This window comes from Entelurus aequoreus, linkage group LG01, assembly GCF_033978785.1.
Source record: "Entelurus aequoreus isolate RoL-2023_Sb linkage group LG01, RoL_Eaeq_v1.1, whole genome shotgun sequence".
Taxonomy (NCBI): domain Eukaryota; kingdom Metazoa; phylum Chordata; class Actinopteri; order Syngnathiformes; family Syngnathidae; genus Entelurus; species Entelurus aequoreus.
The window spans coordinates 101886779-101904249 of record NC_084731.1 but is presented as its reverse complement, the minus strand read 5'-3'; the positions used below and the strand labels follow the sequence as shown (position 1 = coordinate 101904249).

At 45.9% G+C, this 17471-nt stretch overlaps 1 protein-coding gene across 1 annotated transcript in view; it reads right to left on the bottom strand.

Annotated features, from left to right (window-relative positions):
• Positions 1-884: 884 nt before the first annotated feature.
• LOC133645864 (probable aminopeptidase NPEPL1) overlaps positions 885-17471 on the bottom strand; it is a 32932-nt gene continuing 16345 nt past the window's right edge. The window contains exons 9-12 of the mRNA XM_062040785.1: positions 5886-6009; positions 5616-5792; positions 5439-5549; positions 885-1109 (exon numbers count right to left, since the gene is read on the bottom strand). Of these exons, the coding sequence (XP_061896769.1) occupies positions 951-1109; positions 5439-5549; positions 5616-5792; positions 5886-6009 (571 nt within the window). The 3' untranslated portion in view covers positions 885-950. The remainder of the gene's footprint in view (positions 1110-5438; positions 5550-5615; positions 5793-5885; positions 6010-17471) is intronic.

Below are 17471 nucleotides of genomic sequence, written 5' to 3'. Positions count from 1 at the left end.
ATTACTAAAGATCTACAGTAGATGTATGATTAGTCATAATGTTTTACAGTAGATTTATGACTAAAGATCTACAGTAGATTTATGACTGACCTACAGTAGATGTATGATTAGTCATGTTTTACAGTAGATTTATGACTAAAGATGTACAGTAGATTTATGACTGACCTACAGTAGATGTATGATTAGTCATGTTTTACAGTAGATTTATTACTAAAGATCTACAGTAGATGTATGATTAGTCATGTTTTACAGTAGATTTATGACTAAAGATCTACAGTAGATTTATTACTGACCTACAGTAGATGTATGATTAGTCATGTTTTACAGTAGATTTATTACTAAAGATCTACAGTAGATGTATGATTAGTCATGGTTTACAGTAGATGTATTATTAAAGATCTACAGTAGATGTATGATTAGTCATAATGTTCTACAGTAGATTCATTACTAAAGATCTACAGGTAGTCATGTTTCTACAGTAGATTTATTACTAAAGATCTACAGTACATTGATTAGTCATGTTTTACAGTAGATTTATGACTAAAGATCTATAGTAGATTTATAATTAGTCATAATGATCTACAGTAGATTTGACTAAAGCTCTACAGTAGTTATAATTAGTCATAATGATCTACAGTAGATTTAGAACTAAAGATCTACAGTAGATTTATGATTAATGACCTACAGTAGATTTATGACTAAAGCTCTACAGTAGATTTATAATTAGTCATAATTATCTACAGTAGATTTAGAACTAAAGATCTACAGAAGATGTATAACTAATGATCTAGAGTAGATTTAGAACTAAAGATCTACAGTAGATTACGGTATGACTGAGTGGAATAGTTCTACTGTAATAATGACCAATTCACAAACATGCATTTGTATTTATTTTATTCCAGAAGGTTGATGCACTTTCTAATTGCTTCATGTGGTCCACAACTTGACTTCTACACCAATCTTCTCCTTTTGCAGTCCCTCTCCATTTGCTCTTCTGACGCACCGCTGGCAGCACCCAGAGGAGACACACCATTCAACATGGAGTCATCAGAGGCCTGACCAAACAAGGCCAGCAGCAAAGCCACACCGAAGCCTGTGGCTCGCTCGCCCTGCCAGGGAAAGAAGAGTCAGGCGACCACACGCCCATATCATATCCCACACGCCCATATTCTATCCCGCACGCCCATATTCTATCCCACACACCCATATCATATCCAACACGCTCATATCATATCCCACACGCCCATATTCATGAAGTTTGGTTCTTTTATGAATTTATTATGGGTCTACTGAAAATGTGAGCAAATCTGCAGACATCACATAGACCAGGGGTGTCAAAGTCAAATGGACGGAGGGCCAAATAAAAAATTTAGCTACAAGCCGAGGGCCGGACTGTTCGAATGTTCATTGAAAAATTTTTAAATGACGCATATAGTCTAGTGAACCTAATTGAACCTACTGAAAACCTAACAAATATATTCCAATATGATCAGATAAATAAAGCAATATTTTCTTATGGCTCTGTCAGTAATCTTTAATTTTCAACAGACACAAAAGACAAATTTCCTTTATATAAAAATCCCCATAACATGAACATTAAATGAAAGAAACCGGTATTCAAGGCACCATCAGTAGCCTATATTTTCTATTTTAGCAAAAGTGGGCTAAATTTACTTCAAAGAAAAAAACAATAGCAATTTTCTATCATCCACTCAACTGAAATATTTTTAAAATATAATTAAATTGAAATACAATAAAATAAAGTGCAAAAATCTATAAATCAAAAACAACACTTTGTTTAAGGAGAAGTAACATGCAGTGAAAACAAATATTAAACTTTAACTTTTAAACTTGAATTGAGTAAAAACTCTAAATATGTGATTGCACAGTAATGTTCACATTAAACCCCCCTCCTCCCTCCGTGGGAGGGAGGCGAGTTGGGTGCCCGAAACCCCCCGCTGGTTTCGGCCCGCCCCTTGGTGCGCGTGGCACGGCGGGCTCCGCGACCCGACGGCTGGCCCTCGTGGCTTGACGGCGGGCGCGTCCCGACGGGCCGCGCGTAGGGGTCAAACGCAGAAGTCTCAGGGCCTCGTGGTGAGGGGGTGGCCTGCGGGTTTCGGCCCGCTTGACCCCCCCGCTCCGCTTGGCGCGCGCGGGCACATGACGGGTTCCGCCACCGACGCTCGGGCTGCAGCCCGACGGTGGTGCGGGCCCGGCGGTGACGCGCGGTTTGGGGAAACAAAGCAGAAGTCTCAGGGCCTCGGGGCCGGGTTTCGGCCCGCCCCCTTGGCGCGCGTGGCACGGCGGGCTCCGCGACTGACGGCCGGGCTGCAGCCCTTCGGCCGGCAGGCGCGTCCCGGCGGGCCGCTCGCCCCCTTTCGGAACCTTGGACCGGCATCCGCTTGGTGCGTGTAAAAGATCTGCGGTCTGCGGGCCGGTTCTAATAATAAATCAAGATCATCCCAAGGGCCGTAAAAAACCTTCTCGCGGGCCGGATATGGCCCGCGGGCCTTGACTCTGACATATGTGACATAGACCTTCTGGAGGAAAGTTCTGTGGTCAGATGAAATAAAAATTGAGCTGTTTGGCCACAATACCCAGCAATATGTTTGGAGGAGAAAAGGTGAGGCCTTTAATCCCAGGAACACCAAACCTACCGTCAAGCATGGTGGTGGTAGTATTATGCTCTGGGCCTGTTTTGCTGCCAATGGAACTGGTGCTTTATAGAGAGTAAACGGGACAGTGAAAAAGGAGGATTACCTCCAAATTCTTCAGGACAACCTAAATTCATCAGCCCGGAGGTTGGGTCTTGGGCGCAGTTGGGTGTTCCAACAGGACAATGACCCCAAACACACGTCAAAAGTGGTAAATGAATGGCTAAATCAGGCTAGAATTAAGGTTTTAGAATGGCCTTCCCAAAGTCCTGACTTAAATGTGTGGACAATGCTGAAGAAACAAGTCCATGTCAGAAAACCAACAAATTTAGCGGAACTGCACCAATATTGTCAAGAGGAGTGGTCAAAAATTCAAGCAGAAGCTTGCCAGAAGCTTGTGGATGGCTACCAAAAGCGCCTTATTGCAGTGAAACTTGCCAAAGGACATGTAAGCAAATATTAACATTGCTGTATGTATACTTTTGACCCAGCAGATTTGCTCACATTTTCAGTAGACCCATAATAAATTCATAAAAGAACCAAACTTCATGAATGTTTTTTTGTGACCAACAAGTATGTGCTCCAATCACTATCACATAAAAAAAGAGTTGTAGAAAGTATTGGAAACTCAAGACAGCCATGACATTATGTTCTTTACAAGTGTATGTACACTTTTGGCCACAAATGTATCTGCGACCATCCATCCATCCATTTCTACCGCTTATTCCCTTCGGGGTCGCGGGGTGTGCTGGAGCCTATCTCAGTTACAATCGGGCGGAAGGCGGGGTACACCCTGGACAAGTCGCCACCTCATCGCAGGGCCAACACAGATAGACAGACAACATTCACACTCACATTCACACACTAGGGCCAATTTAGTGTTGCCAATCAACCTATCTCCAGGTGCATGTCTTTGGAGGTGGGAGGAAGCCGGAGTACCCGGAGGGAACCCACGCAGTCACGGGGAGGACATACAAACTCCACACAGAAAGATCCAGAGCCCGGGATTGAACTCACGACTACTCAGGACCTTCGTATTGTGAGGCAGACGCACTAACCCCTCTGCCACCGTGCTGCCCCGTATCTGCGACTAATATATGTAAAATTTTCTTCCAAATGTAGTGGGTGTGGCTTAAATACCGGTGTGCTCTGTAGGTTAGAATGTTAAAATATAGGAGAAATGTAATATGTGAAAGGGTATACTTGTACAAACCCCGTTTCCATATGAGTTGGGAAATTGTGTTAGATGTAAATATAAACGGAATACAATGAAAAACTTTATTTTTTTTTTGCAAATAATAATTAACTTAGAATTTCATGGCTGCAACACGTGCCAAAGTAGTTGGGAAAGGGCATGTTCACCACTGTGTTACATGGCCTTTCCTTTTAACAACACTCAGTAAACGTTTAGGAACTGAGGAGACACATTTTTTAAGCTTCTCAGGTGGAATTCTTTCCCATTCTTGCTTGATGTACAGCTTAAGTTGTTCAACAGTCCGGGGGTCTCCGTTGTGGTATTTTAGGCTTCATAATGCGCCACACATTTTCAATGGGAGACAGGTCTGGACTACAGGCAGGCCAGTCTAGTACCCGCACTCTTTTACTATGAAGGCACGTTGATGTAACACGTGGCTTGGCATTGTCTTGCTGAAATAAGCAGGGGCGTCCATGATAACGTTGCTTGGATGGCAACATATGTTGCTCCAAAACCTGTATGTACCTTTCAGCATTAATGGCGCCTTCACAGTTGTGTAAGTTACCCATGTCTTGGGCACTAATACACCCCCATACCATCACAGATGCTGGCTTTTCAACTTTGCGCCTATAACAATTCTTTTCCTCTTTGGTCCGGAGGACACAACGTCCACAGTTTCCAAAAACAATTTGAAATGTGGACTCGTCAGACCACAGAACACTTTTGCACTTTGTATCAGTCCATCTTAGATGAGCTCAGGCCCAGCGGAGCCGACGGCATTTCTGGGTGTTGTTGATAAACGGTTTTCGCCTTGCATAGGAGAGTTTTAACTTGCACTTACAGATGTAGCGACCAACTGTAGTTACTGACAGTGGGTTTCTGAAGTGTTCCTGAGCCCATGTGGTGATATCCTTTACACACTGATGTCGCTTGTTGATGCAGTACAGCCTGAGGGATGGAAGGTCACGGGCTTAGCTGCTTACGTGCAGTGATTTCTCCAGATTCTCTGAATCCTTTGATGATATTACGGAGCATAGATGGTGAAATCCCTAAATTCCTTGCAATAGCTGGTTGAGAAAGGTTTTTCTTAAACTGTTCAACAATTTGCTCACCCATTTGTTGACAAAGTGGTGACCCTCGCCCCATCCTTGTTTGTGAATGACTGAGCATTTTATGGAATCTACTTTTATACCCAATCATGGCACCCACCTGTTCCCAATTTGCCTGGTCACCTGTGGGATGTTCCAAATAAGTGTTTGATGAGCATTCCTCAACTTTATCAGTATTTATTGCCACCTTTCCCAACTTCTTTGTCACGTGTTGCTGGCATCAAATTCTAAAGTTAATGAATATTTGCAAAAAAATATATAGTTTATCAGTTTGAACATCAAATATGTTGTCTTTGTAGCATATTCAACTGAATATGGGTTGAAAATGATTTGCAAATCATTGTATTCCGTTTATATTTACATCTTACACAATTTCCCAACTCATATGGAAACGGGGTTTGTATGGAAACGGGGTTTGTATTATTATGACATCAGTGGTTAATTCAGGCCAGTACACAGGTGAGTGCTGCAGGTACTGACCACGTGGACTGGAGAGGCGATGTCAACATGGACCCAAACACCGGGCCAGTCGAAGCCCAAGTGGGAGACGATGAAAAGACCGGCGCAGGAACTTTGAGCGTTCTCTCGGTCCTGACCAGGAAACAGAAGCAGAATTCAGTCCAACATGGTGGAACCACCAAGTCAAACCTTCCTTACCGCCACGGAGTTCTTCATGTCGGCGATCGCGGAGGCGAACTCGCTGAAGTGCAGCTCGGGACAGTAGACCAGAGGGTGGGCCAGGTCGCCGCTGCTGCGCCCGGCACGCACACACGCCATCTCCCAGGGCTCGCTGTTGGTCATGACGGCTGCGTGGTGCTTTCCGGTGGAGATGCCCTGACCGACACAGCAGGTGGCACATCAACACATTTGGCTGAAGAAGAAGAAGAAGAAGAAGAAGAAGAAGAAGAAGAAGAAGAAGAAGGTTACCTGAGCACCAGTGAGAGTGGCCATGTCCACGATGATGTCAGCTGACAGGTCTTTGCTGGCGTACACCACACCATCAGCCAGCACGAGCCTTCCCTCCGCGTCCGTGTTGTTGATCTCCACCGTCCTGGTCGCACACGTCACAGCGTTTAACACACACACACTCGTCACTGTTCAACACACACACACACACGTGTCACCGTTCAACACACACACACACGTCACTGTTCAACACACGCACACACGTGTCACCGTTCAACACACACACACACCACTGTTCAACACACACACACACACGTGTCACCGTTCAACACACACACACACGTCACTGTTCAACACACGCACACACGTGTCACCGTTCAACACACACACACACCACTGTTCAACACACACACACGTGTCACCGTTCAACACACACACACACACACACACACACGTGTCACCGTTCAACACACACACACACACACACACACACACACACACCACTGTTTAACACACACACACGTGTCACCGTTCAACACACACACACACACACACACACACACACACACACACACGTGTCATCGTTCAACACACACACACACGTCACTGTTCAACACACGCACACACGTGTCACCGTTCAACACACACACACACACGTCACTGTTCAACACACGCACACACGTGTCACCGTTCAACACACACACACACCACTGTTCAACACACACACACACACGTGTCACCGTTCAACACACACGTCACTGTTCAACACACGCACACACGTGTCACCGTTCAACACACACACACACCACTGTTCAACACACACACACGTGTCACCGTTCAACACACACACACACGTCACTGTTCAACACACGCACACACGTGTCACCGTTCAACACACACACACACCACTGTTCAACACACACACACGTGTCATCGTTCAACACACACACACACGTCACTGTTCAACACACGCACACACGTGTCACCGTTCAACACACACACACACACGTCACTGTTCAACACACGCACACACGTGTCACCGTTCAACACACACACACACCACTGTTCAACACACACACACACACGTGTCACCATTCAACACACACACACACGTCACTGTTCAACACACGCACACACGTGTCACCGTTCAACACACACACACACCACTGTTCAACACACACACACGTGTCACCGTTCAACACACACACACACACGTGTCACCGTTCAACACACACACACACACACACACACACCACTGTTTAACACACACACACGTGTCACCGTTCAACACACACACACACACACACACACACACACACACACACGTGTCATCGTTCAACACACACACACACACACACACACGTGTCACCGATCAATGCACACACACACACGTCACTGTTCAACACACACGTGTCAGCGTTCAACACACACGTCACTGTTCAACACGCACACACACGTGTCACCGTTCAACACACACACACACGTGTCACCGTTCAACACACACGCACAAACACGTGTCACCGTTCAACACACACACGTCACCGTTCAACACACACACACACACAGACGCACACACTCACGTCACCGTTCAACACACACACACGTGTCACCGTTCAACACACACACACACGCACACACGTCACCGTTCAACACACAAACACGTGTCACCGTTCAACACACACACACACACACACACGTCACCGTTCAACACACACACACGTGTCACCGTTCAACACACACACACACAGACGCACACACACACGTCACCATTCAACACACACACACGTGTCACCGTTCAACACACAGACGCACACACACACGTCACCGTTCAACACACACACACGTGTCACCGTTCAACACACACACGTCACCGTTCAACACACACACACCTGTCACCGTTCAACTAACACACACAAGTCACCGTTCAACACACACACACGTGTCACTGTTCAACACACACACACACACACAAGTCACCGTTCAACACACACACACCTGTCACCGTTCAACTAACACACACACACACAAGTCACCGTTCAACACACACACACACAGACACACACACACGTGTCACCGTTCAACACACACGCACACACTTACAGTTACCGTTCAACACACACACACACACACACACTTATACACACACACACACACAACACGTGTCACCGTTCAACACACACACACACCATTCAACACACACACACGGTCACCGTTCAACACACACACACACACAGTCACCATTCAACACACACACACAGTCACCGTTCAACACACACACACACACAGTCACCATTCAACACACACACACAGTCACCGTTCAACACACACACACAGACGCACACACACACGTCACCGTTCAACACACACACACGTGTCACCGTTCAACACACACACACACACACACACACACGTGTCATCGTTCAACACACACACACACGTCACTGTTCAACACACGCACACACGTGTCACCGTTCAACACACACACACACACGTCACTGTTCAACACACGCACACACGTGTCACCGTTCAACACACACACACACCACTGTTCAACACACACACACACACGTGTCACCGTTCAACACACACGTCACTGTTCAACACACGCACACACGTGTCACCGTTCAACACACACACACACCACTGTTCAACACACACACACGTGTCACCGTTCAACACACACACACACGTCACTGTTCAACACACGCACACACGTGTCACCGTTCAACACACACACACACCACTGTTCAACACACACACACGTGTCATCGTTCAACACACACACACACGTCACTGTTCAACACACGCACACACGTGTCACCGTTCAACACACACACACACACGTCACTGTTCAACACACGCACACACGTGTCACCGTTCAACACACACACACACCACTGTTCAACACACACACACACACGTGTCACCATTCAACACACACACACACGTCACTGTTCAACACACGCACACACGTGTCACCGTTCAACACACACACACACCACTGTTCAACACACACACACGTGTCACCGTTCAACACACACACACACACGTGTCACCGTTCAACACACACACACACACACACACACCACTGTTTAACACACACACACGTGTCACCGTTCAACACACACACACACACACACACACACACACACACACACACACACACGTGTCATCGTTCAACACACACACACACACACACACACGTGTCACCGATCAATGCACACACACACACACACGTCACTGTTCAACACACACGTGTCAGCGTTCAACACACACGTCACTGTTCAACACGCACACACACGTGTCACCGTTCAACACACACACACACGTGTCACCGTTCAACACACACGCACAAACACGTGTCACCGTTCAACACACACACGTCACCGTTCAACACACACACACACACAGACGCACACACTCACGTCACCGTTCAACACACACACACGTGTCACCGTTCAACACACACACACACGCACACACGTCACCGTTCAACACACAAACACGTGTCACCGTTCAACACACACACACACACACACACGTCACCGTTCAACACACACACACGTGTCACCGTTCAACACACACACACACAGACGCACACACACACGTCACCATTCAACACACACACACGTGTCACCGTTCAACACACAGACGCACACACACACGTCACCGTTCAACACACACACACGTGTCACCGTTCAACACACACACGTCACCGTTCAACACACACACACCTGTCACCGTTCAACTAACACACACAAGTCACCGTTCAACACACACACACGTGTCACTGTTCAACACACACACACACACACAAGTCACCGTTCAACACACACACACCTGTCACCGTTCAACTAACACACACACACACAAGTCACCGTTCAACACACACACACACAGACACACACACACGTGTCACCGTTCAACACACACGCACACACTTACAGTTACCGTTCAACACACACACACACACACACACTTATACACACACACACACACAACACGTGTCACCGTTCAACACACACACACACCATTCAACACACACACACGGTCACCGTTCAACACACACACACACACAGTCACCATTCAACACACACACACAGTCACCGTTCAACACACACACACACACAGTCACCATTCAACACACACACACAGTCACCGTTCAACACACACACACAGACGCACACACACACGTCACCGTTCAACACACACACACGTGTCACCGTTCAACACACACACGTCACCGTTCAACACACACATACACATCACCGTTCAACACACACACACCTGTCACCGTTCAACTAACACACACAAGTCACCGTTCAACACACACACATGTCACCGTTCAACACACACACACACACAAGTCACCGTTCAACACACACACACAAGTCACCGTTCAACACACACACACACACACAGACACACACACGTGTCACCGTTCAACACACACACACACTTACAGTTACCGTTCAACACACACACGGTTACCGTTCAACACACACACACTTATACACACACACACAAACACGTGTCACCGTTCAACACACAGACGCACACACACACGTCACCGTTCAACACACACACACGTGTCACCGTTCAACACACACACATGTCACCGTTCAACACACACACACCTGTCACCGTTCAACTAACACACACAAGTCACCGTTCAACACACACACACGTGTCACTGTTCAACACACACACACACACACACAAGTCACCGTTCAACACACACACACCTGTCACCGTTCAACTAACACACACACACACAAGTCACCGTTCAACACACACACACACAGACACACACACACGTGTCACCGTTCAACACACACGCACACACTTACAGTTACCGTTCAACACACACACGGTTACCGTTCAACACACACACACACACACACACACACCATTCAACACACACACACGGTCACCGTTCAACACACACACACACAGTCACCATTCAACACACACACACACACAGTCACCATTCAACACACACACACAGTCACCGTTCAACACACACACAGTCACCATTCAACACACACACACAGTCACCGTTCAACACACACACGCACGCACACACACACGTCACCGTTCAACACACACACGCGTGTCACCGTTCAACACACACACGTCACCGTTCAACACACACATACACATCACCGTTCAACACACACACACCTGTCACCGTTCAACTAACACACACAAGTCACCGTTCAACACACACACACATGTCACCGTTCAACACACACACACACACAAGTCACGTTCAACACACACACACAAGTCACCGTTCAACACACACACACAAGTCACCGTTCAACACACACACACACACACAGACACACACACACACACGTGTCACCGTTCAACACACACACACACTTACAGTTACCGTTCAACACACACACACGTGTCACCGTTCAACACACACACGTCACCGTTCAACACACACACACCTGTCACCGTTCAACTAACACACACAAGTCACCGTTCAACACACACACACGTGTCACTGTTCAACACACACACACACACACAAGTCACCGTTCAACACACACACACCTGTCACCGTTCAACTAACACACACACACACAAGTCACCGTTCAACACACACACACACAGACACACACACACGTGTCACCGTTCAACACACACGCACACACTTACAGTTACCGTTCAACACACACACACACACACACTTATACACACACACACACACAACACGTGTCACCGTTCAACACACACACACACACACCATTCAACACACACACACGGTCACCGTTCAACACACACACACACACAGTCACCATTCAACACACACACACAGTCACCGTTCAACACACACACACACACAGTCACCATTCAACACACACACACAGTCACCGTTCAACACACACACACAGACGCACACACACACGTCACCGTTCAACACACACACACGTGTCACCGTTCAACACACACACGTCACCGTTCAACACACACATACACATCACCGTTCAACACACACACACCTGTCACCGTTCAACTAACACACACAAGTCACCGTTCAACACACACACATGTCACCGTTCAACACACACACACACACAAGTCACCGTTCAACACACACACACAAGTCACCGTTCAACACACACACACACACACAGACACACACACGTGTCACCGTTCAACACACACACACACTTACAGTTACCGTTCAACACACACACGGTTACCGTTCAACACACACACACTTATACACACACACACAAACACGTGTCACCGTTCAACACACAGACGCACACACACACGTCACCGTTCAACACACACACACGTGTCACCGTTCAACACACACACATGTCACCGTTCAACACACACACACCTGTCACCGTTCAACTAACACACACAAGTCACCGTTCAACACACACACACGTGTCACTGTTCAACACACACACACACACACACAAGTCACCGTTCAACACACACACACCTGTCACCGTTCAACTAACACACACACACACAAGTCACCGTTCAACACACACACACACAGACACACACACACGTGTCACCGTTCAACACACACGCACACACTTACAGTTACCGTTCAACACACACACGGTTACCGTTCAACACACACACAAACACGTGTCACCGTTCAACACACACACACACACACACCATTCAACACACACACACGGTCACCGTTCAACACACACACACACAGTCACCATTCAACACACACACACACACAGTCACCATTCAACACACACACACAGTCACCGTTCAACACACACACAGTCACCATTCAACACACACACACAGTCACCGTTCAACACACACACGCACGCACACACACACGTCACCGTTCAACACACACACACGTGTCACCGTTCAACACACACACGTCACCGTTCAACACACACATACACATCACCGTTCAACACACACACACCTGTCACCGTTCAACTAACACACACAAGTCACCGTTCAACACACACACATGTCACCGTTCAACACACACACACACACAAGTCACGTTCAACACACACACACAAGTCACCGTTCAACACACACACACAAGTCACCGTTCAACACACACACACACACACAGACACACACACACACACGTGTCACCGTTCAACACACACACACACTTACAGTTACCGTTCAACACACACACGGTTACCGTTCAACACACACACACTTATACACACACACACAAACACGTGTCACCGTTCAACACACACACACACACACACACACACACACACACACACACACACACACACACACACGTGTCACCGTTCAACACACACACACACACACACACCATTCAACACACACACACGGTCACCGTTCAACACACACAGTCACCATTCAACACACACACACAGTCACCATTCAACACACACACACGGTCACCGTTCAACACACACACACACACACACACACACACACACACACACGTGTCAGCGTTCAACACACACACACACACACACACAAACACGTGTCACCGTTCAACACACACACACACGGTCACCGTTCAACACACACACACACACACACACAGTCACCATTCAACATACACACACACGGTCACCGTTCAACACACACACACACACACACACAGTCACCATTCAACATACACACACACGGTCACCGTTCAACACACACACACACACACACGCGGTCACCGTTCAACACACACACACACACACACACGTGTCAGCGTTCAACACACACACACACACACACACACACACGTGTCAGCGTTCAACACACACACACACACACACACAAACACGTGTCACCGTTCAACACACACACACACACACACACAAACACGTGTCAGCGTTCAACACACACACACACACGTGTCAGCGTTCAACACACACACACACACACAAACACGTGTCACCGTTCAACACACACACACACACACACACACAAACACGTGTCACCGTTCAACACACACACACACACACACACACACACACACACACACACACACACACACACACACACACACACCCCATTCAACACACACACACGGTCACCGTTCAACACACACACACACACACACTGTCACCATTCAACACACACGGTCACCGTTCAACACACACATACACACACACACACACGTGTCAGTGTTCAACACACTTCTCCGTTTGTGTCCACTCAAAAATGGCAAATGAACCCAAGGTGATCACAGTGGTCCAACCCAAGGCACCAGAGGAGTTCTAATACAGCGGACCTCCATTTACCAACTTAATTGGTTCTTAAACAGGATTCGTAAACCAAAAGGTTTGTATAGTGAAGCAGAGTTCCTCATGAGAATCAATGGAAACATGAATAATTGGTTCCAGCCTCGACTAAAGTCCCTATTTTAGTAGAAAAAACTGCACACTTTGAAGACACTCTATATATACGTATATAAACCGGTACCAAAATGTATTTTGATACTTTTCTAAATAAAGGGGACCACAAAAAATGTTATTAATGGCTTTATTTGAACAAAAAATGTTAGGGTACATTAAAGGCCTACTGAAATGAATTTTTTTTATTTAAACGGGAATAGCAGATCCATTCTATGTGTCATACTTGATCATTTCGCGATATTGCCATATTTTTTCTGAAAGGATTTAGTAGAGAAAATCGACGATAAAGTTCGCAACTTTTGCTCGCTGATAAAAAAAAGCCTTGCCTGTACCGGAAGTAGCGTGACGTCACAGGAGGTAATATTCCTCACAATTTTCCTTTGTTTACAATGGAGCGAGAGAGATTCGGACCGAGAAAGCGACGATTACCCCATTAATTTGAGCGAGGATGAAAGATTCGTAGATGAGGAACGTTACAGTGAAGGACTTGAGAGGCAGTGATGGACGTATCTTTTTTCGCTCTGACCGTAACTTAGGTACATGCTGGCTCATTGGATTCCACACTCTCTCCTTTTTCTATTGTGGATCACGGATTTGTATTTTAAACCACCTCGGATACTATATCCTCTTGAAAATGAGAGTCGAGCACGCGAAATGGACATTCACAGTGACTTTTATCTCCACGACTATACATCGGTGACATGAATTTTTACGTTCTACGTTAGCTACTGAGCTAACGTGATAGCATCGTTCTCAAATGCAGATAGAAACAAAAGAAATAAACCCCTGACTGGAAGGATAGACAGAAGACCAACAATACTATTAAACCATGTACATGTAACTACACGGTTAAAAATTCTCAGCCTGGTAAGGCTTAACAATGCTGTTGCTAACGACGCTAAGGCTAATTTAGCAACTTAGCAACCGGACCTCACAGAACTATGATAAAAACATTAGCGCTTCACCTACGCCAGCCAGCCCTCATCTTCCCATCAACAGCCGTGCTCACCTGCATTCCAGCGATCGACGGCGCGACGAAGGACTTCATCCGTGGGTTTGGCGGCTAGCATCGGCTAGGCGTCTGCTAGTCCTTGTTGTGTTGCTGTAAGTATTGTACTTAGCCGCTAATACACCGATCGATCCCACCTACAACGTTCTTCTTTGCAGCCTCCATTGTTCATTAAACAAATTGCAAAAGATTCACCAACACAGATGTCCAGAATACTGTGGAATTTTGTCGAAGAAAACAAGAGGTTTTTGTATCGGGTTCCACGGGGTCCAACCACTTCCGTGGATTTTGTGACGTCACGCGCATAAATCATATCCAAAGGAGTTTTTCAACCGGAAGTGTGGCGGGAATTTTAAAATTGCACTTTATAAGTTAAGCCGGCCGTATTGGCATGTGTTGCAATGTTAAGATTTCATCATTGATATATAAACTATCAGACTGCGTGGTCGGTAGTAGTGGCTTTCAGTAGGCCTTTAAACATATGTTTATTATTGCAATTTAGTCCTTAAATAAAATAGTGAACATACTAGACAACTTGTCTTTTAAAAGTAAGTAAACAAAGACTCCTAATTAGTCTGCTGACGTATGCAGTAACATATTGTGTCATTTATATTCTATTATTTTGTCAACATTATAAGGGACAAACTGTAAAAATGTATTATTATTCCACTTGTTCATTTACTGTTAATATCTGCTTATTTTCTGTTTCAACATGTTCTATCTACACTTCTGTTAAAATGTAATAATCACTTATTCTTCTCTTGTTTGATACTTTACATTAGTTTTGGATGATACCACACATTTAGGTTTCGATCCGATACCAAGTAGTTACAGGATCATACAAACCCTGTTTCCATATGAGTTGGGAAATTGTGTTAGATGTAAATATAAACGGAATACAATGATTTGCAAATCATTTTCAACCCATATTCAGTTGAATATGCTACAAAGACAATATATTTGATGTTCAAACTGATAAACATTTTTTTTTGTGCAAATAATCATTAACTTTAGAATTTGATGCCAGCAACACGTGACAAAGAAGTTGGGAAAGGTGGCAATAAATACTGATAAAGTTGAGGAATGCTCATCAAACACTTATTTGGAACATCCCACAGGTGAATAGGCAAATTGGGAACAGGTGGGTGCCATGATTGGGTATAAAAGTAGATTCCATGAAATGCTCAGTCATTCACAAACAAGGATGGGGCGAGGGTCACCACTTTGTCAACAAATGCATGAGCAAATTGTTGAACAGTTTAAGAAAAACCTTTCTCAACCAGCTATTGCAAGGAATTTCGGAATTTCACCAACTACGGTCCGTAATATCATCAAAGGGTTCAGAGAATCTGGAGAAATCACTGCACGTAAGCAGCTTAGCCCGTGACCTTCGATCCCTCAGGTTGTACTGCATCAACAAGCGACATCAGTGTGTAAAGGATATCACCACATGGGCTCAGGAACACTTCAGAAACCCACTGTCAGTAACTACAGTTGGTCGCTACATCTGTAAGTGCAAGTTAAAACTCTCCTATGCAAGGCGAAAACCGTTTATCAACAACACCCAGAAACGCCGTCGGCTTCGCTGGGCCTGAGCTCATCTAAGATGGACTGATACAAAGTGCAAAAGTGTTCTGTGGTCGGACGAGTCCACATTTGAAATGGTTTTTGGAAACTGTGGACGTCGTGTCCTCCGGACCAAAGAGGAAAAGAACCATCCGGATTGTTATAGGCGCAAAGTTGAAAAGCCAGCATCTGTGATGGTATGGGGGTGTATTAGTGCCCAAGACATGGGTAACTTACACATCTGTGAAGATGCCATTAATGCTGAAACCTACATACAGGTTTTGGAGCAACATATGTTGCCATCCAAGCAACGTTATCATGGACGCCCCTGCTTATTTCAGCAAGACAATGCCAAGCTTTTCATCCAAAGAACCACAACATTACAGCAAGTTTACATGTCAACACAAGTCTTACTGGTGCGTTCTAAAACGTTAACCACCATGTTGCTACAAGAAAAAACAAAAAAAGGAAAATCATGTTACCTTGTGTATGCAAATATTTGTGGTATTGTTGAACACTCTGGGAGTTTCAGAGTGATAAACAAGCAGTGACTTGACATAGTTGCCGCTAGCGTTAGCACAAACTAGCAGTGTGAGGTGATCCTTCATGGACATGTTTCCCGGTAGTGCATTCTCCTTCGCTGTAATAAAGGTCTGCGGTGGCATCTTT